Consider the following 27943-nt stretch of genomic DNA (forward strand, 5'->3'; position numbering starts at 1 on the left):
TAAAATAATGAATGTTTATTAGGATAAAAAAGTAAAATCACAGTATTTACAAAACATCAGAGAGCATTAAAAAAGTGTAGAGTAATAAATATACAAATATGCTACATTAACCACATTTCACAAGCAAGAGATAAAACTACATTAATACATTTTTTTTTTAATAATAATATTTTTTCAAACTTAATATCTATTAACTATTATTATATAAGGTTTTGTACAGATTTTTTAGGCAAAATTTTGTGCAGGTCCCAGGATATTCTTCTTTTTTGGAATGACAAGGTCCGGTATTTTGGATTTGGTTGGTCTCCTTGCACTCCTAGTTCTCATGTTTTCTTTATTCTGTAAACACAAATAACATGTTAGTTGTGACAGATTACACAGACAGGCTTACACACAACTACTTTGGGTATAACTCAGAAAACAAACTCATCACTTGCTTACAAAACCCGACTTTTTCGTTGTTTTTTAGTATGGCGTTTATTGAAGGTTGTAAAATATCGTTTTTGTTGATGAAGTTTGTTTGTTTGGTCATTGTTTCGTTGTTTTATAATGCATTTTTAACACTAAACGAATTAAAGGTGCTCAGAGATGTACTGCACTACCGACTGACTACCACGACTCAAATGTCAGCGACCCAATGTCACAGAAATCGGTAACAACTGTTAGCATTATCTGGCCTCTCTTATACCTGTACTTGATGTCCCAATATCGAAAACCCTTAAAATTGTCGTACCTGGATCCACTTCAACCCCCCCCCCCCAAACCAGGCCCTTTCCGCCACCACTACACACAAAACTAACCCCCTGAATCGAGTACACTGACCTACTTAAAGTCACAGCCTTCTGTAGATCAGCACAAGAGACATTTCCTATGCCAAAATTCACCGCCGGTGCAATTAGTGAGTGAAAAGCACCAAAATGGGTTAGGGAGTGTAGAAACTGCTGTGAAAACCTTTTTCTTTGTGGTCTTCTGTGAGATGTCTGGGTACCCAAAAAAACACAATCCCTTGACATTTGATGGAAATATTCCACTCTTTAACCCATTACTGCACTTTACCTTCTATCATTTGCATTAGGACCATAAACTATCTAGTCATATGCCGCTGAATGTCTGAAGGCCTTATTTAAACAGCCACTACTTAAAAAAATGTATTTATTTATGAATGAAGAATTTTCATACGTACAGCATATTTGTTTAAGCAGTTTTTAAACTATGTACTTACATCGTCTGTTACATTCAAGTCTGGCATGGAGGTAGACCTGCGGCCCAGTCCTGAGCCAGCCCTCGGCGTGGAGTGGGTGGAGGAATCGGTGCGTCTGTCTCCAGTAGATCCAATACTGCCAGTGGATTTTTCCTAGAGAAAATCAATCGAAACGGTTAGTTTGCACTACAAATTAAGACGACACAAGGAAGATTACGATGGAGTTTGTAATTGAAGACAATCTTTCTCTGTGATTGACAAAGTGGTCTGTGGTCACTGACCAAGAAAAGTCTGAAATTTGAGAGTATATTTGTGAGTCACAGTACCTCAAAAGACTAACCAACAGTGCGGGTAAGCCTGTTCCTACTATAAAAAAATTAAAAAAATACAGTGTGATAACTTACAGTTGTAACTGGAATGTCTCCATTGAAAAACGGGTCTGCAGGCAAATACTCCTTAAAGTTCAGGTTTTCATTGGGTACAGATTCAGCTTCTGGGTACTTCTCTCTCAGTTTCCTCACCAACTCCATCCTCGGTGCAGTGGCGACAAACTTCCTCGGATACTGGAGTTGGTCCTTGCTGATCCTCTGAGGAGTCGATCCTGAAACACATGTGAAAACTGTGTTTGAAAACATTCCTGTTGTGTATTTCGTCAAGCATTCACAGTAGAAACTTGATTACAAGCCTATCATGGGGATTACCAAATATGACTTGGTTATCAAGGTCTTGTTAACGAGGTTCCACATTTAAGTGGTCAACCAAAAATGATTTTACTCAACAAAGTACTAATGTTCATTTAACTTACATCATTAGATAAGATCTTATGGTATCGTATCAAAATGTAACAGAATATTTATTTATTCATCTCGGCATTACAGTAAATACATGCAGTTTCAACAAATCAGGTTCCTGTGTCAACAGTGACCAGTGGTAACGAATCAGTGTTTCTCCACAACAATAAAATTCTTAAAACATCTTCTGATGGAGATGGATGTATATTAGGGAAGTATATCATCCAAAATGTGAAGCTGAAGAAAATGATAAATGATTCTATCAGTACGGACAAATTAAACAAATTTGTCAAATATTCAATTATTAAACACATATAGTAATATTTGAAGAAAGGTTATAGTGCGAAGTAAGTAAAGATAACAATTCATTCTATTCAATTTAAAAAAGTAGTTACACGAAGCAGAACTGGAACAAAACGACGAGCGATTTCTATTCTTTGATGACTTTTGTAACATAACTTCATAGAAGGAAATAAAATAATAATGCTTGAACAGAAAATTATTACAGAAATGTGTACATGAAATAGGGATACAAACCTTGAGGAACATATTGTTTATAGCTGATCGATTTTAAATTCTCCTCCAACGCCTGAACCACTTGAGAAAGCTCAGGTTTTTCATTCATATTCTGCAGTTTAGTTTGAGCCACGTTATTCTGTTCCCTTAGCGTTTTTTCAAAACGTGTTTCATTCTCAATAAGTTTATCTGTGATTTGTTCAACGAAATTCTCAACTTTACTTTCAGACGCCTGCAAAAAATTCAATACTTAAGTATAAAAAACACATCTTGATTTCACTACCATACAAATTGTTGATATACTAAACGAGTAAATAAATACAGTAAATTAATGGTAAGTGATAAGAAAATTCTGAAAAGAATAGGCAGAAACATTAAATAAAGCAGTATAGTACGCTCTAATTTATACAGATTTCGCTTTCAACCCAAACAACCATTAGATAGAAGCTAGCTGTTACCCACGGGCTTCATCCCCGTTTGACTTCATAAGTATTAATAAAACTATTGATTGGTTAAGTTAAGGGGATTTGCCACTGAAAATAGGTAAAAATCATGAAAAATGGTAAAAATATTTTTTTTCATTTCTTTGTACATTAGACCCTATTGCATCCAAAAAGTATGATATAATCCATGTATGAATGTTATTATATGTTATAACCAAGGGGTTTCGCTCTTTACGATAGCTACAAGATCATAGGACACCTTCTCATTCAAACGCGGTTTTCCGCAACATTGAAATTTCACATTTTTCAATACAAAATTTTATATATCTTGAGAGCCACTAAAGGTACATTGTTGAAATTTTTACTACTTATTCTAGACAATATTAGGAAAATATTTAGGTAGAATTAGGTATCTAAGTTAATTAGGTACTGAACAATAACGTTTTTTTTTTCAAACTAATTCTTTTTTCTGAAGAAAAATTATATTTAATGTGTCACAGCAAAAAAAGTATGTGAGATATTACTATGAATCTACCTAAATATTACGTTTAGATAACTGTCTTTAAAAAAACACCAAATTTATCAAAATCCATAAAGAACTCTCTTCAGAATATCGATTTATAAAACCCCTAACAAATTGATCGAAAAACCTCTATTTTATTTTTTTACCACCTATAATTTATATTTAGAAGTAGCCTAAACCAAAATTTTTCCATTTTTTGTTAAACAGTACCCTAGTAGAAAAAAAAATAGTTTCACGACTTTCCTCATTAAATAAAAAAATTCACCCTTTTCAGTGGCGAATCCCCTTAAGCTGAAATAAACATAACAGAATACAGTACAAACAAATAATCACCCTTTTAGAAAGGAATTATGATCTTAACACTAATCCTGAAACCCTACCCAGACTGACGCTAACCGAAACATCCGGTCTGTGAGACCCCATTTGAAAATAATGGACCCCGCTTAGAAACACAAACCGAAACACTGGGCCTGTGAGACCCTGCTTTAAATAAAATACACTAACACTGGGCTTCTGAGACGGGCATGTTATGAACAGACAACCTGTCAAGGTGTCGGCACCCACACAAAATGATGAACAAACAATATATCAACAGGTAGGGAAGGAAAAGGGGTTGGGGGAATGGAATCCTCCAAGTAAACAGTGTTGCCAACATACGTTTGTGAAAATTCCCGTGGGGTTGTGAGACCGGGGTTTGCACAAGGTTTCTCGTCATGACAAACATTTTAAGTGTTTATGGGGGTGTGACTTTTAGTTTCCTAAAAGGTTCATGGGTACTTTGGGATTTATATATGGATTTGTAAAATTTAAATAAAGCTAAACTTTTTTTTAAATTTGTGATGATAGGCTTACCAGAATGGGAAAGAGTACAAACTGGAACAAGACGCACATAACTTGAAAAAAAAAAACTTTACAGACAACAATTCTAATTAAGGAAGATAAGCCTGCTATCCACACAAAAATCCCAAAAACCTAAGCCAAAAACTTACTAAGTTTTGTTGCACAGTTTTTAAAGTCCAATTCTTTACATACCTAAGCTTTTTTAAATAAAACTGAATTTAAAATATACAAGGGATACCTACAGTCCTGGAATAGTGCTGACTTAGGACTTTTTTATTACTGAATATAGATATAATTTTCTCATTTAGAAAACATAGATAGGCCTACATGCTCTATTTCATATCCTTAACTTGAACATAAATACAGTTTTACGGCACTTATTGTTTCAGTAGACAATTCTTATACTTCTATTCTTTCATGCGTTACCTAAACCTAAATAAAATTCATAGTACAAAATAACGTGATACAAAAGTAAACTTACCACAACAGTTTGAGACACTTGTTCTGTAAATATGCTAACACTGTTTTCCAGTCGTGAGAGGTTTTCCTGTTGTTTTCCACATAGAACTTGTACTTGCTCTATGTTCTGCTTGACTCCATTCTCAATATGTTCAACATGTGTGTTTACTTCATTCACTAAACTATCAACATTTTCTTTGATCTGTAACAAATTAACAAATGAGTTTTTTGTTAGTTTAAAAAAATAATAGTTCTGCAGCCCTGTAAGTGTTATGATAGTACCAACCCCTATATTTGCTTAACCCTTCCCGGACGGGTGACGGATATATCCGCCTAAGTCTTTGACGATAAAGGACGGGTGGCGGATATCTCCGCTTATGGTTTTTGATGTTCCGGACGGGAAGCTGATATATCCGCCTTCTCTTCAGACAGACTGGCAAGTGCTTGAGCAGTAACCAGATGTTTTGCGGTACCAAGGCACCACTTTCCTGCCCTCTCCATGGCTGCGCTCTCTCCCACACTCCCCCCTCTCTCCCGCGCCTATCCTCTCCCGCGCCTCCCCCTCTCCCGTGCCTCTCCTACGCTCCCCCCTCGACGTTTTGCCCTCAACACTACGTTGTCATTATTTATTGTTTACATATTGTTCTTTATTTGTTGCCTAACGTTGTCATGGTCATTATTTCAAAGACGGGTGGCGGATATCCGCTGCTTTTCTACTCATCCGCGGACAGGTAGCGGATATATCCGTATAGTTAAAACCGAGTAAAAAATTATTTTGACAGTATGAAGTGTTCCATTGTGTTTATTTTATGTATACTTGTATAACAAAACACAAATAAGAAAAATTAATTTTTATTTTTTCCTATAATTTTTTCCCGTTCTATGTCACAATTTTGCCCGTCCGGGAAGGGTTAAAGTTCCTAGTTCCTACATCAGTATAATTTCTCAGCGAGTTTGATAGTAAAGAGTTCCGTATCCTAAGTCTACTTAAGTACCGTTCAAAATTGATGGTAAAGTAGAAATAAATTGTCCAAACTCCCAATTATCTGAATCACCTAAAACAAAATTTGTTTACCAGAAAAATTAAACTCATTGCAGTTTGTGATAATAGAGTACATATTTTAAATTTTGTCAATCGTATCAATTATGCTTGAGATATATTAAACCGCATGTAGCAAGGTAAGATCTAGACCACCAACCGATTTCTATAAAATATAGTTTTGTGAACTGAAGCGTTGTTGTACAATGAAATACTACAGAGAAAAGATATACATTTGCCCATTTTATTCTTATAGAGAAAGTAAATAGTTTGCTTGTTTATGGATGTATTTTAATAAAATTTGGCTAATTTATTTATTTCATATCATCGTAGTCTTCCGCGATCACGACGGAATCATTAATATCACCTGCGGCTGTGTAGACATCATCATTGTCTCTCCCAGTCACAGAAACGTTGTTGTCATCTTGCGCATTCGCAACAATAGCGGTAATACCATGACAGGTATGGTATTGGTATCGACTTTTGACGATCGATTCTTGATACCAACACCAACGTCTAAGTATCAGGTGGTATCGAGAATCAACACACCCCTAATTTAAATATAGTGTCCATACCAGCGGAAATTCATGAGAAGGAAACACAAACGTTTTTTGGGAAAGCAATCCAAACCTCTCAAGTAATTCTGGTTTTGAAGGTTCGCTGCAGCCTACTACTGAGCTTACCTCGCTCGATAGAGTCTTCTCCTGTTCTGATTGTTGTTCACTAACTGTTTTCACTTCCTCAACGTTTGATTGGATAGATCCGAGTATCTGCAGATTAGACATAGCTGTTTCTTTCAAAGATTCCGCTCCCTCCTCTGTGGCTGTTGCGCCCGCCAACACTGAGGCGGATTCAGACTTGATAGATGCACAACTGCCTTGTGCGGCTGTCAGGATTGACATCACTTGCTTGATATTCTGAAAAAAAGAAAGGTTAGTGGTAGTTGCCACACGCTATAAATCACTCACCAATGGTTTAGAAACATTTTTTTTTAATAACTCACTTTCTCCCATTAAAATGCACAATGGTCCAGATTAGCTTCTAAAATATTTGTTCAAAGGCTTGTGACGGTGCAATTTCGTCCTGGGACAAAATTGTACTGTCGGCCTCGGATAGCTAATCTAATTGAGTTAGTCCAGGGTTAGTGGTAATAATAATAGTATTTAGTTTTTAAAATATGGGCTCAGATATGGTCGTTAAAGCATCAGCTTTCAGTAAATGACACATTCATCACTGCCCGGGTTAGGCCTTAATTTAAACAAATTAGTAATTTGGCGTTAATTCTGTGAGTGAAACACTGGTCGTAATTAACTAAAATCTTAACTTCGAAAATAAAAACAAACCTCTACTTAATGGATATACCGTGTTTCACTTTTGGAATTAAAACCAACTATACTTACAATTAACCGAATCGATTGTCGCGGGTCCACGAGCTATTTCGCCCTGGCCTAACACCTACTATTCGACGACACCAGAGTTATTTCACCACTGGCTAATTACCGGGCTATTCCGCCCTCGACCTACGGTTTCGCGGTGTATATGCGCGGATCCGAGAGCTTTTCCGCCCTCGGCCTAACCCTAGTATTCGACGCTTCCAGGGTTATTCCACCACTGGTTATTACCGGGCTATTCCGCCCTCGACCTATCGTCTCGTTATATCCGCGGGCCCGAGAGCTATTCCGCCCTCAGCCTAACCCTAGTATTCGACGCTTCCAGGGTTATTCCACCACTGGTTATTACCGGGCTATTCCGCCCTCGCCCTACCAGGGAGATGTTGCTAGCTATTCGCCCAGCACTCAAGTCCGACTGTCCCGTGTCCTGCGCGGCTTTTATAGGGATCGCGACGCTAGCGCAGTACGTGACCGCTCGGAGAACTAATGACCTTGCGCGGGACATTTGAAATCGTCTGAACGCTCGCTTTCTGATCTCAAAATATTTTTACCGTTACAGGCTGTTCCAAGCTTTTAGTTAAACCCTTAGAATTTTTTAACAATTTAAACAAAAAAATGGAAAACTAAAGTAAATTTTTAAAAGTGGCAAAAAATGTTAATGTTTTAAATTATAGACCAGTGGCAGTATTGTCTATACCATACTGGTATAGGCCTATAGAGGAATCTCGATCACATCCACATGACAGATGGGCTAAAATACACCCAGTTGCGTTTGGGTGAAGTTCAAGAACTCCAAATTTTGCCAACTCTAAAAAAAAAAATATTTTAATAAACAGAGCGATTGACAAACTCCAAATTTCACCAAGTCCAATAGCAAAAAAAAAAAAATGTTAAATATTTATCGTTCCACAAGCTCCAAAATTCACATATATCAAAAGAACAGTCCTGGCCAGCAGTTGCCACGGTCAGATATCAGACTCCACACAATATACGGTGTAAGCCACGCGCCGCAAAACAAAATTGTTGGTCTGTTAATGCTTTGTAAAGAATGTAGAATTGAAAACCTAATCCAACCCAACCTAACCTAACCATGGCGGACAGTGCCTGCAATGTGACCGTGGAAACCCCTGCAGCAACTTCTGGCCGGGACTGTATTTGGTGAATTTTGGAGCTTGTGAAACGCGCTGCTTATTAAATTAACGTCATTGGAGTTTGTGAAAAACTCCCTTGTGTTTCGATACCAGTAATTGATGATAGTAACACAATACTTAAAACTCCACACTCACTTCGTTGAACTGGTCGACAAGGGTGTTGATTATTATTGGTTTAGCAATAACTTCTTTATTTTGATGTCTTATAGCTTCAACTTGATCAACAATTTCAGTGGAAAACTTCATCAACGACACATGGCTCTCTGTGATTTCAGAGATCAGCTTCTTCTGTCTGGTTTCGAACTGAAAACATATTTACACTTGTAATTATGTAAATAAATACACAGGAAATACTTTCTATCTGATTCAGAATGATGTCACAATGATATGATTTGATTTAAAAATCAAATAAAACAGACAACATAATATCAGTTTTAAATTGTAAAATATTTATTTCAGTGGTATCAGAATCAGATATAGATAATTTTCAGAGAAGCACATAGTTAGGTATACATTACTTAAGAGATACACAACTAAATTGCCTAAAACAAATTTCTGACAGTGATAGCAGAAAGTCAAAGAGTTAACGACAAATTAAACTAGATATTTTGACCAGTAATGATAAATAAGTAAATTCAGTTTTTGTTTCTACCTTGGCGAGATTATTGCTTCCCTCCTCAGTGACTTTGGTGATAAGATTCAGCTGATCTTGAATGTTCTTCATCGAGGGCAGAATATGTGACTTGATCACGTCTTTGTAAAGGTTTACAAAGTGTTGTATTATTTCCTCCCCTCGTGACTTGCAAGAATTGACTTCACCAGTAAACTCCGTTTGCTGGAACAAAACAAGAAACGACACCTTAAAAACTATTAATTAATCACTAAAAAGATCAATGTAAAATATACATATGACTTTCATAGTCACCTGTCATCGTATATCTACAGGGAGTCTCCTTAACTACCTTACAAAAAATTCCAAACTGGCACATGAAACACAATCTTTACACTATATGCACAAACATGGGACTATTTTACTGTCACTGACAGCATTTTAAACTAAGAAGAGAGGTTTCAGGCCTACTGGTCCATAATAACTACTATGGTCCATTAGGCCAGAAAACTCTCTCTTCCTTAGTTGAAAATGCTGTCAGTGACACTGAAATGTTCTAATGTTTTGTGTATATGGTGTAGTTTTGTGTATATGGTGTAGTTTTGTGTGTCTTGTGCCAGTTTGGACTCTTTCCCATTCAGGTAAGCCTACTACCTGTGGAGCTTAACCTCAACAATTAAAATGTCCCAGTAAGAAGGCACTCTTCAGGTCACGTGAGTGCTAGCGCATGCGCGAGAGCGAGGAGACGACGAGAGATGACTAGAAGTTTTGTCTTGCCGCTGCCATCGAACATCCAACATGCGTACGTGCTAGGACGCTAGGGACAGGGGGTAAGGACCCCACATTAGTTATGGTGTTAGGTGTTAGTAATGTAATTATTCTGAATTCACATAATTGTTTTCAGGTCATGTAGTCAAAAATGTTCATCTAATTTCCTGTGTCATTATTGTAATATTAATATTTCTGTATTTAATGGGTTATTATTTATTATTATTTAATGGGTTAAATCATCAAAGCTGGCTTTTTGGGCCTGTGACTAGCGGTAAATTGTCTCCTCAGGTTGAATAAATGAGGCCAGTTTTCGTTTCCAACACGAACAGTTTGGTTATGGTAATCATTCACATGACCAATTCACCCAAAATGTAGCCGTGTGTACCACATGCTACCCTCACTAAATATTCAAATAGTCTAGGCCTCTGTACTCTGTGGCACAACCTTAACATACAAAAATTGGGGAAATTCAGGTCTGGTTAGCTATTTATTATGCTTTACGCTACAGTGGCAAATTTTCTTACATTTACCTATGTGGTAGTAAATTAAACATATACATACATATTAGTCATATTACAACAAAACACGTGTTATCAGCTGACAAGACAAAAGTTCGTTGACTTTGCACATCACAGTAACAGCAAAACCTCCAGCTTGTAACCCCAGTAATTGTGCTCAAACTTTCAACAACAAAATTTTACAGAACATAAAAATGTTGTAGTTTACCAAAATGATTACTTCTTTTATAAAAAAATATATTAAAAAATCTGGGATACATTATAAAATTCTGTAGGGTTTTCAGGACATCTGTGATCTGAAATTGGGGTCTTATCTTGAAGAAGAGGATCAGAGAGCTGTAGACACCCTATACTAGGATGAAGATGAACAAGAAGTATTTCAATACATACCTTATTGTGAAGTGTTTCATTCGTTGACTGTGCAAGGGCTTTCATCTGGTGTTCAAAAGATTTAATGGTTGATAAAACATTATGGTTCTCTTCTTCAAATAATCTGTTCACAGTACCTTAAACAAAATCAATTGATAACTTAAAAACTTAGGCTCCATCTTATTGATACTAATTTACAAAGATTTTAATGGGTTCTTGGTATCAAATGCGCTTTGCTGATCAGTCTCAAAAAGAATTTATAATTGTATTGTTAATCGATTTGTATGTCAAGTATTCAAACAAAATGTACCCATTTACGTTTTCATGTGGAGTTTTTTAAGAGAGCATATAATATTGAAGATAAATGTAGATTTCATCTAGCTTATAAATTTAACTCTGATACTTCATCACAAAAACAGATCACAAAGCTTACTGGCATTTTTGATAACTTCTTTCACAAACTGCTTTTCTTCGTCAAGGAACGAATCAAGCTTGCTTTTGAAGTCCGCAACCTTCTTGCTAGCATTTTCCTTGTAGCGACCCAACATCTGCAGGTTGTCTGACTCGTTAGACCTGTGAAGCACAACAAGTTTGCAATTTATAGGAAAAATTGAAATTTCATACATTATACCTAAAAAGAACTAAATCAAGTAAATATACGATTTTCAAATATAGCAACAATGTCTTATCAAGGCTAAACAAAACTTAAAACATTTATTCTTACTGTAAAAACATACTAGACCTAATGTTTACAATAAAGTTGATCAATTTTAGTTTTTCTATTTTCAAGCCCATTTCATTATTACCAAACTTGTCTAATTGAAATTTTCTTTAATATTCTTTGACGTTTAAACCATCTGACATTCACTATATTAAATGATAGGCTGAAATAAATGGGTGACTGCAATAAAAATATAACATGAGGTTTAAATTATTATAACGTCTTCAATCACGTTTCATCTGCATAATTTTTCTCTGATAACAAACACAGAGGATGATTTGGACAAATATTTACTTACTGCTTTCTATCAATTTTGTCGTGCAATCGATTGCTCTGGTCTAAGAGGTTTTCCAGCACAGACTTGCAAGTTTTTGCTTGCTCTGTCAGACTGCCTTCGGTCTTTTCATATTCTTTGATAAAATATTCCCTGACAACGACTTCCTTTGCGAATTCTTTCATCTTCTCTTGACATCTTTGGCTTTCGATTCTGAACAGATTATCAAGCTCTTCATATTCGGCACACTTGTCGTCAAAGTCGGAGCTTAAGGTTCTGAACATTTCCTAGAGCAAAAATACTGTATTAAATCGAGCTATGAGTACTAATACAAATATTATAAAAACTAGTGCACCTGTTGCTCGAATTCAAGCAATTGCATAGTTAGTATTACAGGCGTTATTTCAAAACGAATAATCCTGACAGTCATATAATTTCCGATGTAAAAGAGTCAACTCCACGATAATGTAATCAACCACTCCACTCCAGTTTCCGAAACTGAAAACGAACTCACTCTGAGTTCAAGCCCGAGGACTTTTAGCCCAGGCGCATATTGAGCTGTGCGGCACGATCCGGGCAGTGCAGCACAGCACAGGGCAGAATTGGGCAAAAAGTCTGTGTTGCACAGTTGACATCGCATATTGGGAAGCAGAGTCGTACAGTTTTCGTATAGGAGTGACACAGTTTCTTGTGTGAACACGTTGTTAAATATTAGGATTTGAGTTATGAGTCAGATTCAGGTGCTGATTTAGATTTATTGTTTCTTAGAACAAGAAAGAAAGGGCGAAAAATTTGCAATGTTTAGTGATTTTCGTATTTTCTCCCAGATTTCACTCCTGTAATTACTCTTTATATACTTACTATGAATGGTAACGTAAAAAATTGATAAAAACGCACAATTTCTATTAATTATCCTCTAGATCCGTCACAAAACACTAGTCAACCCGGCGCAGGTGAGCAATGCGGCACAGACACTTGTGACTCGACCACAAGTGCGCGCAGTCCACGTGCGGGACTGCACTGCCCTGCGCTGCGCTGCGCCATAATATGCGCGTGTCCTAGCAAATACATGGTTTACAAAACACTGCCCTGCGCTGCACTACGCTGCGCTGCTCCGACTGCGTCTCAATATGCGCCGGGCCTTATAACAGGAATTGGTGAAATGGGGCGTCTACACAAAAAATACTTTCATTATTAACGGAGGAGTAGTGTTTTGTAGAAATCACCTTCACGTATTATATATAAGGATAATAGTGTGCAGGCTATTTCCTGCAAACACAGTTAAATTAAGAGATTTAACTTATATTAATTTAAATTGACAGCTTTGAATTTCCAAACAAATGGGTCTTAGGACTCAACAGTTGATTTGCCACTAAAAATCTTTTTCTCTGGTCACAATATCAGGTTTTGGATAATAAAGAATGGTTTTAAAGGACTAAAACTAAAATATGTATCTTCTACTGCGTTAAACAAGTTCAAAGAGTCAACCATTCCGTTATCAACACCATCTTTGAACGTCCTTCCTGCAAGAAGCGGATTTTCAGGATTTACGAGACAATAATTTAAAATGGAATTACCACAGTAAAGAATTACATATATTAAAAATTGAAAAAAAACTTTTTTCAATCTCAGAAAAAATTTTGGTAGAAAAACAGAATACTACACTTTTGAATTTAATTGTTATGTTATTTTAATTACCTTTGATTGTTCGTACGACTCTTTGATTCGTGAATATTTTTCATGTGAGTCTTTCACTTGGTCGTCCAGCTCTTTCATTCGGCTTATCATTTCTTCATGAGACTCTTTAGAGATATAGAACCCCTCTCCTTGCCTGACAGCTTCCAGGTCTTTTTTGAGCTTCATTATTTCTTCAGACGCAACCTATCAAAACAAAGTAAGTGTAACAAGCGAGAACAGGTCTGTTGAAGACTACATGAAGGGTATACCCAGAAACTGCTTGAAATTAGTTAAGCACAGCTTTACAATAAAGACTGTAGGCCCTACTTTGAAAAAAAATGTTGCAGAAAAAGTGTGAAGCAAAATAAAGTTTTATAAAGTTTCACCTGCATAAAGTCCTTCTTGGAGATGGTCTGGTTTCTCACTGGCTTGTTCTTGATGGATCTCGCTTTGGAAGCATAGTTCAGTGTGCTCTCCGTTTCATCCAGGTTGGCCTGCGCTGGAGATATTGTTCCGATGATGCAGGTCTTAGTCTTGCCACCAAGCGAGTCTTGTAAAAACCTTGTCAGTTTTGACTCTCTATAAACAAGAAAATCCTTCACACACCGATATCCTTAATTGTTTATTGAAGTTTATAAAATTAAATCCATGAAATATAGTGGAAATGTTAATGTTTTGAGAGTTCTATAACCAAGAAATAATTATTATTTGCTGATTACTCAAGATGTATTTTTCTTTTTCATGCTTTTAAGCACAAATGGTTAACTTTTTGCGAGAAGCACTTACTTTCTTAAGCTTAGGTTGCATTCTGAATATTTGTACCTGTAAGGGATGTGTGGGTTGTTCTCCGTCAAGCATGTTATGACTCGGCCTAACGTCAACAGAGACTTGTTTATGTTTGAAGCCTCTGCAAGTCTCTTGTTAACCCCCGTTGCAGATTTGTGTATGTTTTCGCTGGCTCCGGACTTGGACACGTTTTCACTTCCAGCCAAATCCACGAGGTGGAGTTTGCCACATCGCAGTACATCATCTTTGCCAGCAACTGCACTCTCCTTGATATTCACGTTGATCGTAAAAATTGTGTGTGATCGGCTGAAACATTCCATCATATGTTAGAAGCAAATCAAACCGATCAGCATAATAGGATCATGAGATTACTTATATGATTTGAACAACATTAACTCACCATCATCAACAATGAATTTCAAACGTACTTATATGAATTGCAACAAAAGATCATATTAGAATAATTTAAGTTTTTTTTTTACACTGGTATCAAGCTCATATCACCCTAAAAGCATCTATAAAGCTTGATTTATTTCAATTAAGAATCAATAATTACCATCAAGATAAACTTTCCTATTACAGTAGTACTGTACATCTGTAACAAGTCTATCATGGGGATTGGGGATTGTCAAATATGACTTGTTATCAAGGTAGACTTCTTATCAAGTTTTGCAGTAAGTTAGGGGTGGTAAAAATCAAGAGCATCTAAAATGACACTTGTTATCATGAGTGACTTGTGATTGAGGGTCTTATCGAAGTTCCTTTGTACTACAAAAGCATAGTGTGATACAAATTATGAACTTCATTAAATTTTAATCATTAACAAAAACTGACTTGTATCTTACCTTGAGTTGAGGTTCATCTGAGTCGCAGCCACCTGTCTCTTCTCCGCTCCATGCTGAAGGAGTTTAAACACCTCCTCTTTGCTTTTGACAGGTGTTGGCAAAAGACCTTTCACAATCACTCCTCCTTCCAAATCGTCAATCAGTCTGGAAGTAAAAACACTGTGTGTGAAATCCAGCAAATTGTACATGCTACTATTTGAATGTACCCAAAGCCTTAATAAAGAGAGAAGGCAAGGAAATTAAAAATCAAAACACATCTTCAGTGTTTGTTGCAACATCTACGATCATGGGAGATGGTCATTGCAACATTGTGGTGAGTCGGTGGCTCAGTTGGTAGCGTCACGGACTTTGGGCCCAAGGCAGAAGTGTCGTGGGTTCGGATCCTGGTCACTGCCACAAACTTTTTTCAGTACAGTTCACCTTTGTACTGTACCGGCTCACCCCTTGCTTTGCTGGATACGTTCCACGCACAGATCTGTAGTCTATGTGGACGGGCAAATGCAAGGTTAAAAGAGGCCGCCAACCTCTTTAAAAAAAAAAAAAAAACATTGTGATCATCTCTCCAGATTGCAGCAACATTCATGAACTTTTTTTTGTGTTCGGAATTTTTAAAGGCTCGAAAGCATTGAAAGAGAATGAATGAAACGCTGTACGTGAATGGACCATTATCCACAGGCTAATAGTGTTTATCGAAAACCGAAAACTAACTTCCCCGTCCTAAACAAAATCCAAAGACGTGCTCCTCCATAAAAAAAGTCACTTGTACTTTACATTTCCAGAAACACCTGACATGTTCTTTTTGGATAATATGCATGCAAATCTATATACATATTTTATTTTGCGTTTCAGATCATGTACAGTTAAAACGTGAAGCCACAGAAACCTTTTCAAACTTTAGAACCACGGTAATCAAACGATCAACCAAAACCCATTTATCCAGAGGTTGATACTGCTACAGTTTTTATTTGTAAATTTCTAACATTGAAACTTGAAAGTACTGTAAATTACAAGTCCAAAAATGGTGGCCATTTTGCTGTCTGAATAGAATCGTTTTATTGAATAATGAATATACATGTAATAGACAGAGTCACAATTATTATAAAGACGCATTAATGTCTAATTATCTAGAATATCCACTTTAGGATCATTTATTAAAAAGTCCAATAATCAAGAACATCTAGATCCGGTTTAGAACTATTTAAAGATTATTGATAAACTGACTTTTCTCATGATCGAACCGGCAACCAACTAGATTGAACACTCCGAAACCTAAATAAACTTAAGTTGTTAAGAATGTACCGTAGAACACAAGGGCCAATTTAAAAATTTTAAGAAATGTTTGTGAGGATAGCAGGCTTACTTGAATGGGAAGAGTCCAAACTGGCACACTAGACGTAACACTACAAAAAACATTAAATTCACTGCCACTGACAGCACTTTCAACTAAGAAAGAGAGTTTTCTTCAGGTATAAAATGGTGGCCGGGGAGTTGTTGAGACTAACAAGGTAAAAAAAGGCTGTGTGTCTTAACAACTCCCCGTCACCATTGGACCTGAAGAAAACTCTTTCTTCCTTAGTTGAAACTGTTGAAAGTGCTGTCAGTGACAGTGAAATATTCAAATTTTTTGTGTTTACAGTGTAAAGTTTGCTATCCCTTTTGCCTGTTCGGACTCTTTCCCATTCAGGTAAGCCTGCTTCCTAACAAAAAATCTTTAGTAGAGTATTTGGATTCATTTTCCCTGCTGCTTTCTGCAGACATCCATCCCCTGACTACTTTACCACAATGTTCCACAATACTTACTTAAGGTCTGTTTCTTCATTATCCTTAAGGAGACTTCGCAACCTTTCATTGTACAATTCCATGTACGACACCGACACTTGGTATTCACACGCTTGAATGGAAAGTTCATGGAACAAGTCGTGCATGGCTCTCGGGACAATTCCTGCGTGGACGCTCTACAGTAACAAATGAGTGTAATTACTCGTTGGTTAGAGATCAAATTTTTTTTTTCTTTGAGAACTTAATTTTTTGCAGTTATTTTTGTAAGCAAAAAATGTTACATAAATAGGCTACATTGAGTCTGGTGTGAAAAACATTGAGTCTTTATGCTGGAAATGTTTCCAATCCATTACGGTTCATCATCAACAGCAATAGATTGTAAATCAGCAAATGGTTCGATATTTTGTTAAACTCAAATGGACTAATAAACAAATCAACACAAAACATATTTACATCATCATTAGTTGGACGTACAGAACTAACAATCAAATTGGCTACAGCTGTTCCATAAGGATGACAAATCTACTATCTTTTATCTATGACTTAACTTACCTCTTCCCAACATGCATCAGGGTCCTGGTCCCCCGTCATGGTGTAAGTTTTCCCAGTTCCAGTCTGGCCGTAGGCAAACACTGTACAGTTGTAGCCCTGAAGCACTTCTTTGATCATCGGCTTTACAACCGCATTGTAAATGACAATCTGCGAAAATCAGCAAGCTTAAATATCTCACTGCCGGTATAAATAATAGTGGTAGGATGCATCCAGACTTGCTAAAGTAATAAAAACAACATACAATCGGTTTAACAACTGCTTGGCCAGTTTTTATTCAAATTTAGCATGTAATAACTTAGTCTTTTTTTAGCGAATTTCCCTATAGGGAAGTAGCTATTACCGTAGGTGGCACGGTAAGACCTAGACCCGGGACCGATTTACTTTTTCATTTTGATGTCCCCAGAGGCCAAAAACACTATTCGTTCAAATTTTTATATATGTATATATATATATATATATATATATAGACTTATATATATATATATATACGTCCGTGAACGCGATAACTTGAGTAATTTTTGTCCGATTTTGATGAAATTTGGTTTAAAGGTGTAAAGCGGGATAAACTTGAATGAGTTCGCGAACCAGCACGACCGGACCATGGGAACGGGGCTTTACGGGGGGTTTTATGGGGTAAAAATTGGTTTTTCTCACTTTTGACCCTCAAAACACAAAATTTCCCAATTTCTCTTTAGACCTTTTTAAAGAGCTTAAAAAAACAAATAATTTAGTATATAAAAGTATTTTTGTTCGATTATTAGTAACGGAGAAAATTGTAAATTTAAAATTCCCATGTTATTCTTATGGAGAATATTGTCAAATGTTGTAGTTTGCTTGTTTATGAATATATATTTAATCAAACTTGGCAAATTTATTTATTTTCTACTAAGCTATCAATATTTTACTCAAAAACACACTTTATTAGTTTCCTTGTAGCAGCAAACCTAGGTACTTGTTAAACCTAATGTTATTAAAATATATTTAACTGAAAATCAATTCAGACAAATCGAAATTCGCTTAGTCGGCAGGTTTGCTGCGGCGGGGGTATTTGACTTAAAACAGTAGGCTACAACCTCTATTTCTGTAAAATTACGGTTCAGAACTTATTGCAACTTTTTGTGATTTTCTGCCATAAGAGGTCATAGTCCTCACACCGCTTACCCATGAAAAGGGTTGTTGACAAGCTAATGAGAGAATGTACAGTATGTCAGATTGGTATTATTATTTTTTTATTTAAGTTGCAGCACATGTCAGGCAGGTAGGTAACAAGTATTGGTCTTTGACTAAACAACACCTCAACCAAACATTTAGAAAAAATTGTAAATTGACGCTACTACTATTCTTAATGAATGTGTAAATAAAGATTATTTGTCTATTGTCTATTGTCTATTGTCTAGGTACTGGTAGGCCTATAGGCAATGTTTTTTTTGTTATACTAACTCAGGTAATTGTAAACTTGTAAACTTGCATTTAAGATATATACCTACTGTATTGGTTGGCCATTGGAGCTAAATATAGGGTCAGTACATAGGAAATCAAACTTTATATTATTTACCTGTTTTGATTGCTCATCAAAAACACGATCGTACAACAGTGTTTTGTTCAACTTAGAACTTTCAGCACCACTTTTGATGGTCACTTCTTTCTTGCCAAACTCGAGGACATTGGCTTTCTTTTCCTTTGAAGAAAGTGGTCTGAAACCAGTTATGAATAAATTAGTGAAATTTGATTAACTACAAAAAACAAATGACAGGCTAGCCCACTCTCATTATAAATTACAGAAACTTTATCTAACGTCAAGTTATTTTTATTTTGTTTTAGTTTTATCTTTATCGAGGATTTTTTGTCTGGTCACTATTCCGCCTGTGACCGTGAAGTCTAGTGTAGTGCTTGTTCTATCAACTTCCATACATCAGTGTTTACAACAGTTTCCTGGAACACAACCTACTAACATGTTTTCGGAGAAACCTCAAGTTTAGAACATTTAAAAGAATTGATGATGTTATTTACTCACAACTAGGCTTATGTAAAAGAATTTGCAAATCAGTGTTGAATAGGTGCTACATGTGTTTAGACAATGGGGGTGTTTACTTTAAACAGCTTCTCTAACATGTACTTACAATAATAGGCCTACTGTTATAGCTATGTTTAATACCAGCTGTAGTTTAGCTGCATTTTCGGTACGCTGACTTTTGCCGCACCCTGTATATATATATAGGCTATATATACGTAGGCTAAAGGGGCTCATGAAAAAAAGAAGAGATATGGCAGTTTATATTTTGTGCAAAATCACACAGATTCCCCCAAGCTTGGTTTATTTTACGAGGCGACATCAGTAAAATGCTTACTTCACACAAAAATAAGAATTTACTCAAAGATTGCAAAAAAGGATTAAAATTTGTATACAAATTATTAAATTATTGGTTTTTCATGACTTACCTCACTCTAATATATGACTGAATGTTAATGGCCTGAGCATCTGGTTTCTTCAAGTTCATCTTGCCAGCCATGTTGTACTCAGGGTTTGGTCACAATATTTTTGAATCTGAAAACAACAACCACAATATTAAATCACTTTTAGACAAAACTATAATTTTCTTACATAGCCTAGGTAATAATACTTATGTTCTGACTACCGCCCGGTATCAATTATTTATGGTTATCATGTTAAATTTAGGAACAGTCATTTCTTGTTAGGACCCCCTTAAGTTTAATCCCAGCTGATTTTATTACATAACTGCCAAATTTGTTTTCTTCATCCTTGGAACACATATGCAGGCTTTCTAGCTTCAAGTAGGATAAACTTAACCAGATTATTCGGGAGGTCAAAACAATTAAAATCACGCAACAAGGCATGTGTCCTATCTTGAACCGTTTAGCGTTCAACCCCTGTAGCTCAAACTGTTGAGGATATGAATATATTTGTAAAAAACACATATACAGACTTGTTAACGAGTTCAAAATAGGACACATGTTGTATGGCATTTTTCGCTTTTTTTGACCTCCCAAATAATCTAAGGTACAGTAGGCCAAAGTTTGTTATTGTTGAAGCTGGACACCCTGTAATAAAGGATATGGTAGGTAAATACTTATTTATAACCTACCTTAACTTATCCATAACTTACCCTTAACTTACCTTAACTCATGGAATTTACCAACATCTATTTAATATCTAACGGTACCAGTAATGAATAAACAAAAAGTGTGATCAGAGATGCAACTCGGAAATAATGTAGGCCTAGTCCTACACAGTAAAAAATAAAGTCTACCTTACCATATTCTCAATTTTTTTTTGACGGGTCTCTTAGTAACAGCTCTGCTACAAAACAGACAAATGATCCTACGAGCTGCATAACAGATTCTAAAATAAATTGAACCATTCATTGAGGCAGGGGCCAACTCTCAATCAAGGGGAGATCCCCCCCAGGCCAGGAAAACACAAATAAATTGCTGTTGTGTTTATTATACTGACATTTTTAAAAAAAGATTAGAAAATTCAGCCATTATTATCCATGAGTAGCCTATATATGCACATGCAATAAGCCTAGGCCCTAGCCATCAAAAATATAAAATAGGCCTATGTACAATAATCTCACAGCAAGTGGAAACAAAACCAAACCATGTTCAAAAATTTGTGTGGCAAAATCTTAAGTTACATAACTTAGGCCTAAGTTAATCAGTAAAATGACCCCGTCGCAGCAAACCTGCAGACTAAGCGAATTTCCATTTGCCTGATTTGATTTAGACTAAAATGTCTCCTTAAAAATATCACATTTATTCCCTATTTAAATAGAATCAGTTTAACACATACTTAGGTTTGCTGCAACAGAGAGGGTAAAAGTGTTTTTTTATGTAAAATGTTAATAGTTAGTAAGAAATAAAAACATTTTCCAAATTTGGGCAAAATATGTTAATAAACAAGCACACTACAACGGTTTACTTATTCTCCATAAGAATAACATGGGAATTTTAAATTAACAATTTTTTGGAATTTTCTCCGTAACCATTAGGTGCATTATAACGCTTCAATATACTAAATTATTTGTTTTTTTAAGCTCTACAAAATAGTTTGGAAAGAAATTTCAAAATTTTATGTTTTTTGGGTCAAAAATGGGAAAACCCCATTTTTACCCCATAAAAGCCCCCATAAACCCCTGTTCCCATGGTCCGATCATGCTGGTTCGCGAACTCGTTCGAATAAACGTAGGTTTACACGTTTGTACCAAATTTCATCAAAATCGGATCATTTTTGCTCGAGTTATCGCGCTAACGGACACACATATATATATATATATATATGAATTTGAACGGATGGTGTTTTTGGCCTCTAGGGACCTCAAAACGAAAAAAAAAATCGGTCCCGGGTCCAGGTCTTACCATGAGTACTACGGTAATAGCTTATTCCCTATATGGGAAATTCGCTAAAAAAACTTTTAACTTACTGCCCCTTTTGAAATTATCTAAATAAAAATTTGTAGGAAAAACAAAAGGAACAGCCAATAAGAAAAGTAAGTAAATGGATCATAAGAATAATAGGCATGGTACTTAATAACAATACTAAGAACGGTTTATAAGGGAGTATTATTTACTTACCAGCCCGGCAACAGTGTAGCGTAGTTGTAGGTCTAGGCCTGTCCTAACCTCCAGGCACAAGGAAACTTGGGTTTGAAACCTTCGATAATTTGCTCAAGATGATTCTTGATCAAATCTAAACCAAACTAAAAAGAATAACTCGACCTTTAGTCAAACGGGCAAATTCTCAAAAACAAATCGAACCGATTCCAATCCAAAGTCTTTCAGACCGTCACATTCACCAGGGGGTCATTCCATTTCAAATCATCCAATAAAAAAATAAAATGTCACCCATGACCTCAGATTTGGCTGAAATTTTTTTTATTTGCTCATTTGACCATTTTATTAAGATACACCAAGTTTTAAAAAATTATCTTAAATAGTTTTTGAGTTATGAATTTTTGAAATTTTGCTAAATACACTTATAACGGCGCTTCCGAGGCGAAAAGGTTCGGTGACGTTCTTATATACAAAAATCCATAACTTTTACAATATTTAACATAAAGCAATAGTTTTTTCACCAAAATGTTCAGAAAAATCAGAGGATTATAGAAAAAATACATTTGGCTAGTTATTTCTTCACATTTATATGTAATGCATTGCTAAATTTAAATTTTGAGTTATTTTTTAATTTATAAACAAAAAATCTTTAAAAGCGATTATTGACCAAAGGCATAGCAGTAACCAAAGCAATTTTTTTTTAATTAACCCTAAAGATATAAACTAAAGTAATCTGGAATAAAATTAATGGTTTTTTACCAGCTAATATTTTTTTTATTCATATAAGTTACAATATGGGTTATGGCGAAGAAATCCTATGAAATCGATAACTTGACTTTGCTATCCAAGTTTAAAACCTATAATATTCATCCAATTGCAAACAACATATTTTAATTAAATTACAATGACTTGTCAATAGTCAATACTTAAAATGTATGCACTAACCCTTAGATATTAATTGTGAAAACATGTGTTTTTAACTGTTACCGGTACCGTATACTAGGCTGTACATAAAATTAAAGCTGCAGTAAATGATGGGCTATACCAATTGTACTTACAAAGAAATGTATTTATTATTTATACAAGGGCTTATTGGATTAGAACATTTTTGTGATAATCATAAAGGCCTTTAACAGTAGAGGAGTTACCTTAGTTTTGGATATGGGTGCGTGTGAGCCTCAACATTTTCTTACAATGCAAGTCAGCAGCTTGAACTTCCTTTTCAGGAAAATAATACATCCTCCTTGAGCCTTTAGTTGTAGGTGGATTGACACTTGAAATTATGTTGCATAGGCCAGTAAAATGATTTTGCTGGTCCGTGGGGATGTAGAAATTTAACTTTAATATACTCAATGTCTTTTTTTTTCTCATGACTAATCCGAAACACCAATTGTCATCATAAATGCACAATGTAGTCAACCAAGCTATTGTCCTGTTAGATTTCAGCAAAAACAATTCCTATGTAATCTTACTAATATAAATGTGAAAGTTTGTGTCTTTGTTTGTTTGTTTGTGTGTTTGAAGTTTAATCACGCATAAACCACTGGACGGGTGGGCTGAAATTTGGCATGATGATAGCTTACATTCCCGATTAACATATAGGCATATTCTTACCTCAAAAATCCTTTCGGGCTCCGCTCCAGTTTGGTTGAGCGAAGAATATGCCTATATGTTAATCGGGAATGTAAGCTATCATCATGCCAAATTTCAGCCCAATCCGTCCAGTGGTTTATGCGTGATTGAACTTCAAACACACAAACAAACAAACAAAGACACAAACTTTCACATTTATATTAGTAAGATTACATAGGAATTGTTTTTGCTGAAATCTAACAGGACAATAGCTTGGTTGACTACATTTTGCATTTATGATGACAATTGGTGTTTCGGATTAGTCATGAGAAAAAAAAGACATTGAGTGTGATATTAAAGTTAAATTTCTACATACGGACCAGCAAAATTGTTTTACTGGCCTATGCAACATAATTTCAAGTGTCAATCCACCTACAACTAAAGGCTCAAGGAGGATGTATTATTTTCCTGAAAAGGAAGTTCAAGCTGCTGACTTGCATTGTAAGAAAATGTTGAGGCTCACACGCACCCATATCCAAAACTAAGGTAACTCCTCTACTGTTAAAGACCTTTATGATTATCACAAAAATGTTCTAATCAAATAAGCCCTTGTATAAATAATAAATACATTTCTTTGTAAGTACATAATTGGTATAGCCTATCATTTACTGCAGCTTTAATTTTATGTACAGCCTAGTATACGGTACCGGTTACAGTTAAAAGTGTTAAAACACATGTTTTCACATTTAATATCTAAGGGTTCGTGCACAAATTTTAAGTATTGACTATTGACAAGTCATTAATTTAATTAAAAGATGTTGTTTGCAATTGGATGAATATTAGAGGTTTTAAACTTGGATAGCAAAGTCAGGTTATCGATTTCATAGGATTTCTTCGCCATAACCCATATTGTAACTTATATGAATAAAAAAAAATATTAGCTGGTAAAAAACCATTAATTTTATTCCAGATTACTTTAGTTTATATCTTTAGGGTTAATTTAAAAAAAAAATTGCTTTGGTTACTGCTATGCCTTTGGTCAATAATCGCTTTTAAAGATTTTTTGTTTGTAAATTAAAAAATAAGTCAAAATTTAAATTTAGCAATGCATTACATATAAATGTGAAGAAATAACCAACCAAATGTATTTTTTCTATAATCCTCTGATTTCTCTGATCATTTTGGTGAAAAAATTATTGCTTTATGTTAAATGTTGTAGAAGTTATGGATTTTTGTATATAAGAACGTCACCGAACCTTTTCGCCTCGGAAGCGCTGTTATAAGCGTATTTTGCAAAATTTCAAAAATTCATAACTCAAAAACTATTCAAGATAATTTTATAAAACTTGGTATATCTTATTAAAATGGTCAAATGAACAAATAAAAAAAATTTCAGCCAAATCTGAGATCATGGGTGACATGACCTGGATGAATGGGCATGGAATGACCCCAGGGCCCTGTTTCATAAAAATACTAGTCTAGTATTTACTAGTCCATGGACTAGTAATACTAGTGTATTTTACAAGTCTACGTTTCAAAAACCTACTAGTGTTAAATACTAGTTACTAGTGTAGGGACTAGTATTACTAGTGGTTTTTACTAGTGTAGACAGCAATGTGTTTCATAAAGTTTTACTCTTGTAAATTAGGTACACTAGTAAATACTTGCTATTTTCTACCAACCTCTCTTCACCCGTATTATTTGAAGTAGACTAGTATTTTTGGAAAGAGAGTTACCCTTCATTACTCACATCATAAAAAAATGAATTTATTAAGTTATTTTTGCTAGTGCGAATTGGCTCACGAATAGGTATGTGAGTGCTAAAATGATAATTATTAGATATAAATTACTATCAATAAATGTGGCGTAGTACAAAATGAGTGAAATTGAATTTTATAATGTATGTACAATCGCCCTATTAGAATAATTATAATTATGAGTTATCAATTTCTGTGAAATTTTAGTCTAATTTTACTTGAGTTAAATTTCATGGTTATATAAACTATTTAGCTATCACAGAGAAAATAATTTTAAGCTTTGAGAGTAACCAAATTAAAACCGCATACCGTTTTGCATACAAAGATGTACAAAAATGTATCCAACAATGCAACATTAATCAGATTATTTTACACCCAATTAAGGCTCTCGGTTTTATTTAAAGACATTTTAATAGGAAATAATAGTAAGGCAATTTTAAAGAGGAGTTGCATTGTATTTTTTGAGGTGCTTATTATTTGCTTCCCTAAATAGCTAAAACCCTGTGATGTACTAACAATTTTGTAGACCTATATTTGATTTTTGGGCGTTGAACTGAACTGCTTATCATAAAAACATTACTTTAAATCCATTTTGGTAGTCTGAATTTGTTATTCAAAGTAATCAAAAAATAGATGTTGATTAGAGCTGTTATTTTAATGTAAAAAACATGTAAAAGTTTAATGAATGCAATAAAAAGTAGAGTGGCGCAGATTTGAACCAGGGACCCACCACATGACAAGCGAGAACTCTGCCTCTGAGCTAACCGGCTAACCCCTGCCATAGCGCCTATGCCATGTTTTACTATACTTGAAAACCTACTTCTCTATTGCTAGTAACGGCGTTGCAATTATTTGTTACATCAATAAACGTTTAGGCTTATTATTCATGGTTTGTAGACTCAAAATTAGAATATCTCCAAATGGTTTTTAACCCAAATATTCTTATGCATTCGAATATTTGAAAACATAGGTTAGGGTACTTGAAAACGTTCCAAACAAAATGTCCTTAGACGATTTAATTACATTCAAAATTTGAGCCTTCTTGTCTTTACTCATAGCAAGCTAAATTTTATATGTCAGAATAAAACAAAAACTATACAAATTGTGCGAATGCGGCAGCAACAGATCAACTTCCACCCAACTGTTGAGCGCCGCAACTAGGCCTACAACCGACTACTACTACAATCACCGTGTTGATTGCAGCGACGCGACGCCGCGCCGGCGTGCTCATTGATGAACATAAATAATAGCGGTTTGATATATAGTATGTGATTGTTTTACTTATGTGTCTATATAGTTATTAATTTAAAGAAAACACTGCATTTCTACAACTATTTACTTTTTGTATAAAATGAAAACAATTTGAAAACCCGTGATTGAGGTTAGAAATTTGTTTTGAGAGTTTACCTTGTAAAGTTGGTCACGTGACTAGTAGTTTTGGTCACGTGACTAGTAAAATACACTAATATTTACTAGCGGTATAAAAACGTTTGTGAAACAGAAATTAGTAGGACAGGTAAATACGGGACTAGTATTTACTAGACTAGTAATTACTAGACTAGTATTTTTATGAAACAGGGCCCAGATGAAGGAGAAGGGAAGGAAGATGGATGAAGAAAGAAGATGAAGATGAAGTTCGTTCGTTCGTTGACAACTTTCAAAATTTCAAACACTAGAGTGGAGAAAAGAAAAAGAAAAAGAAACTAAAAAGGAGCAGCTATGTACAAAGAGGTTTGTTTGAATGGGGAATTAAACATCATACCTAAGGGAGCATGTTTTATTTGGCATGATCATACATGATTTGGCATGATATTTTTTGCGGGGTCGTGACTGGAATAAACCCAGCCAGATCCACACTTAATGAAAATCGTGCTGATTCCACTTCCCCATAGCACTCACGAAAACCCTGCTCAGCATAAGCCAGCTTTGATAGGTCTCAAATAAATAGATTAACTACATCTTATTCAACTCTAACTACTCCTCGCCATTGTGAAACGCCTGCCGCAACTTGCCCTAAACATGATATCGATAACCGTAAAGTTTAATTTAGTTACTTGAATTAATTTATTGTTGGTTGATCTTGGTCTAATTTAGAAAAAGATATGATTCCCCTTACCCCCCAAAAGATTAATTAACTACTTAGACATTATGGGTACCTTACTAACTGTAGAGTAGACCCAGGAGTCCTTTTGCGGTGTGTGGTACAAGCAAGACAAACCTGGTTGCCGGCGGTTGGTCCTTTCCGGCCGGAGCGCTAGTGTCGCTCCGAGTAGAACTGTCTGCTCGCCTTTGGATCAGCTGATGGGGTTGACTCTTACCTTATACCATAATTGTTGGCGGTGATGTGGGTTATCCCCACATTTTAGACATTCTTTAAATTACCAAGTGTCATGGAATGGATTTCAAATATGTTACTTGATCGTCTCCCACGGTAACGATGGAATCGGAAAAATGTCCTGCGGTCAAAGCGAATTCATTAACCCAAAGCATTTCCCACATTTTCACGGGAGTTCATTTCCCGTGGTTGCTACGAAATATTGTAGTCATTTTGCTTTGCGGTCTCGGTGATATTGTGATCGTCTCCTGCGATCGCGATGAATGGTTAAAATTTCCGTGGTTGTGGGTGTCATATATGAGAACTAACATCGGTAGTTAGAAATATGTGTGTGGGGGCTGCACTGCCAACATGCGATTTCAGCGGCAACTTCTCAACCCTCGCTCTCCTCACTCCTCAAGTCTACTACTTCAGGGCGGTTGCTTGAATGCTTGAATAAGTTCAAGTTGCT

At 35.5% G+C, this 27943-nt stretch overlaps 1 protein-coding gene across 3 annotated transcripts; it reads right to left on the reverse strand.

The window, feature by feature from the left end:
* Positions 1 to 27644, reverse strand: LOC128989403 (kinesin-like protein Klp61F). 3 transcript variants are annotated; one of them, XM_054411300.1, is made up of 21 exons: positions 26257 to 26318; positions 21850 to 21974; positions 19696 to 19801; positions 18812 to 18950; positions 17257 to 17403; positions 16726 to 16880; positions 14926 to 15069; positions 14117 to 14386; positions 13681 to 13873; positions 13316 to 13498; positions 11642 to 11904; positions 11056 to 11195; positions 10644 to 10759; positions 9007 to 9189; positions 8490 to 8657; positions 6496 to 6729; positions 4796 to 4975; positions 2530 to 2740; positions 1606 to 1802; positions 1223 to 1354; positions 1 to 339 (listed from the first exon to the last, which is right to left on the reverse strand). In XM_054411300.1, exons 3-21 carry the CDS (start codon positions 19764 to 19766, stop codon positions 226 to 228), a joined length of 3240 nt encoding a protein of 1079 aa, XP_054267275.1. In that variant the 5' UTR covers positions 19767 to 19801; positions 21850 to 21974; positions 26257 to 26318; the 3' UTR covers positions 1 to 225. The 3 variants fall into 3 exon arrangements, with proteins under 3 accessions (XP_054267275.1, XP_054267280.1, XP_054267270.1); XM_054411305.1 differs by lacking the exons at positions 21850 to 21974; positions 26257 to 26318 and adding an exon at positions 27314 to 27644; XM_054411295.1 differs by lacking the exon at positions 26257 to 26318 and having other exon boundaries at positions 21850 to 22047.
* Between the last annotated feature and the right edge of the window lie 299 nt (positions 27645 to 27943).

The sequence above is a fragment of the Macrosteles quadrilineatus genome, unplaced genomic scaffold (genome assembly GCF_028750875.1).
Source record: "Macrosteles quadrilineatus isolate MER2022 unplaced genomic scaffold, UCM_ALF_1.0 Scaffold_1__1_contigs__length_201487025, whole genome shotgun sequence".
NCBI lineage: Eukaryota > Metazoa > Arthropoda > Insecta > Hemiptera > Cicadellidae > Macrosteles > Macrosteles quadrilineatus.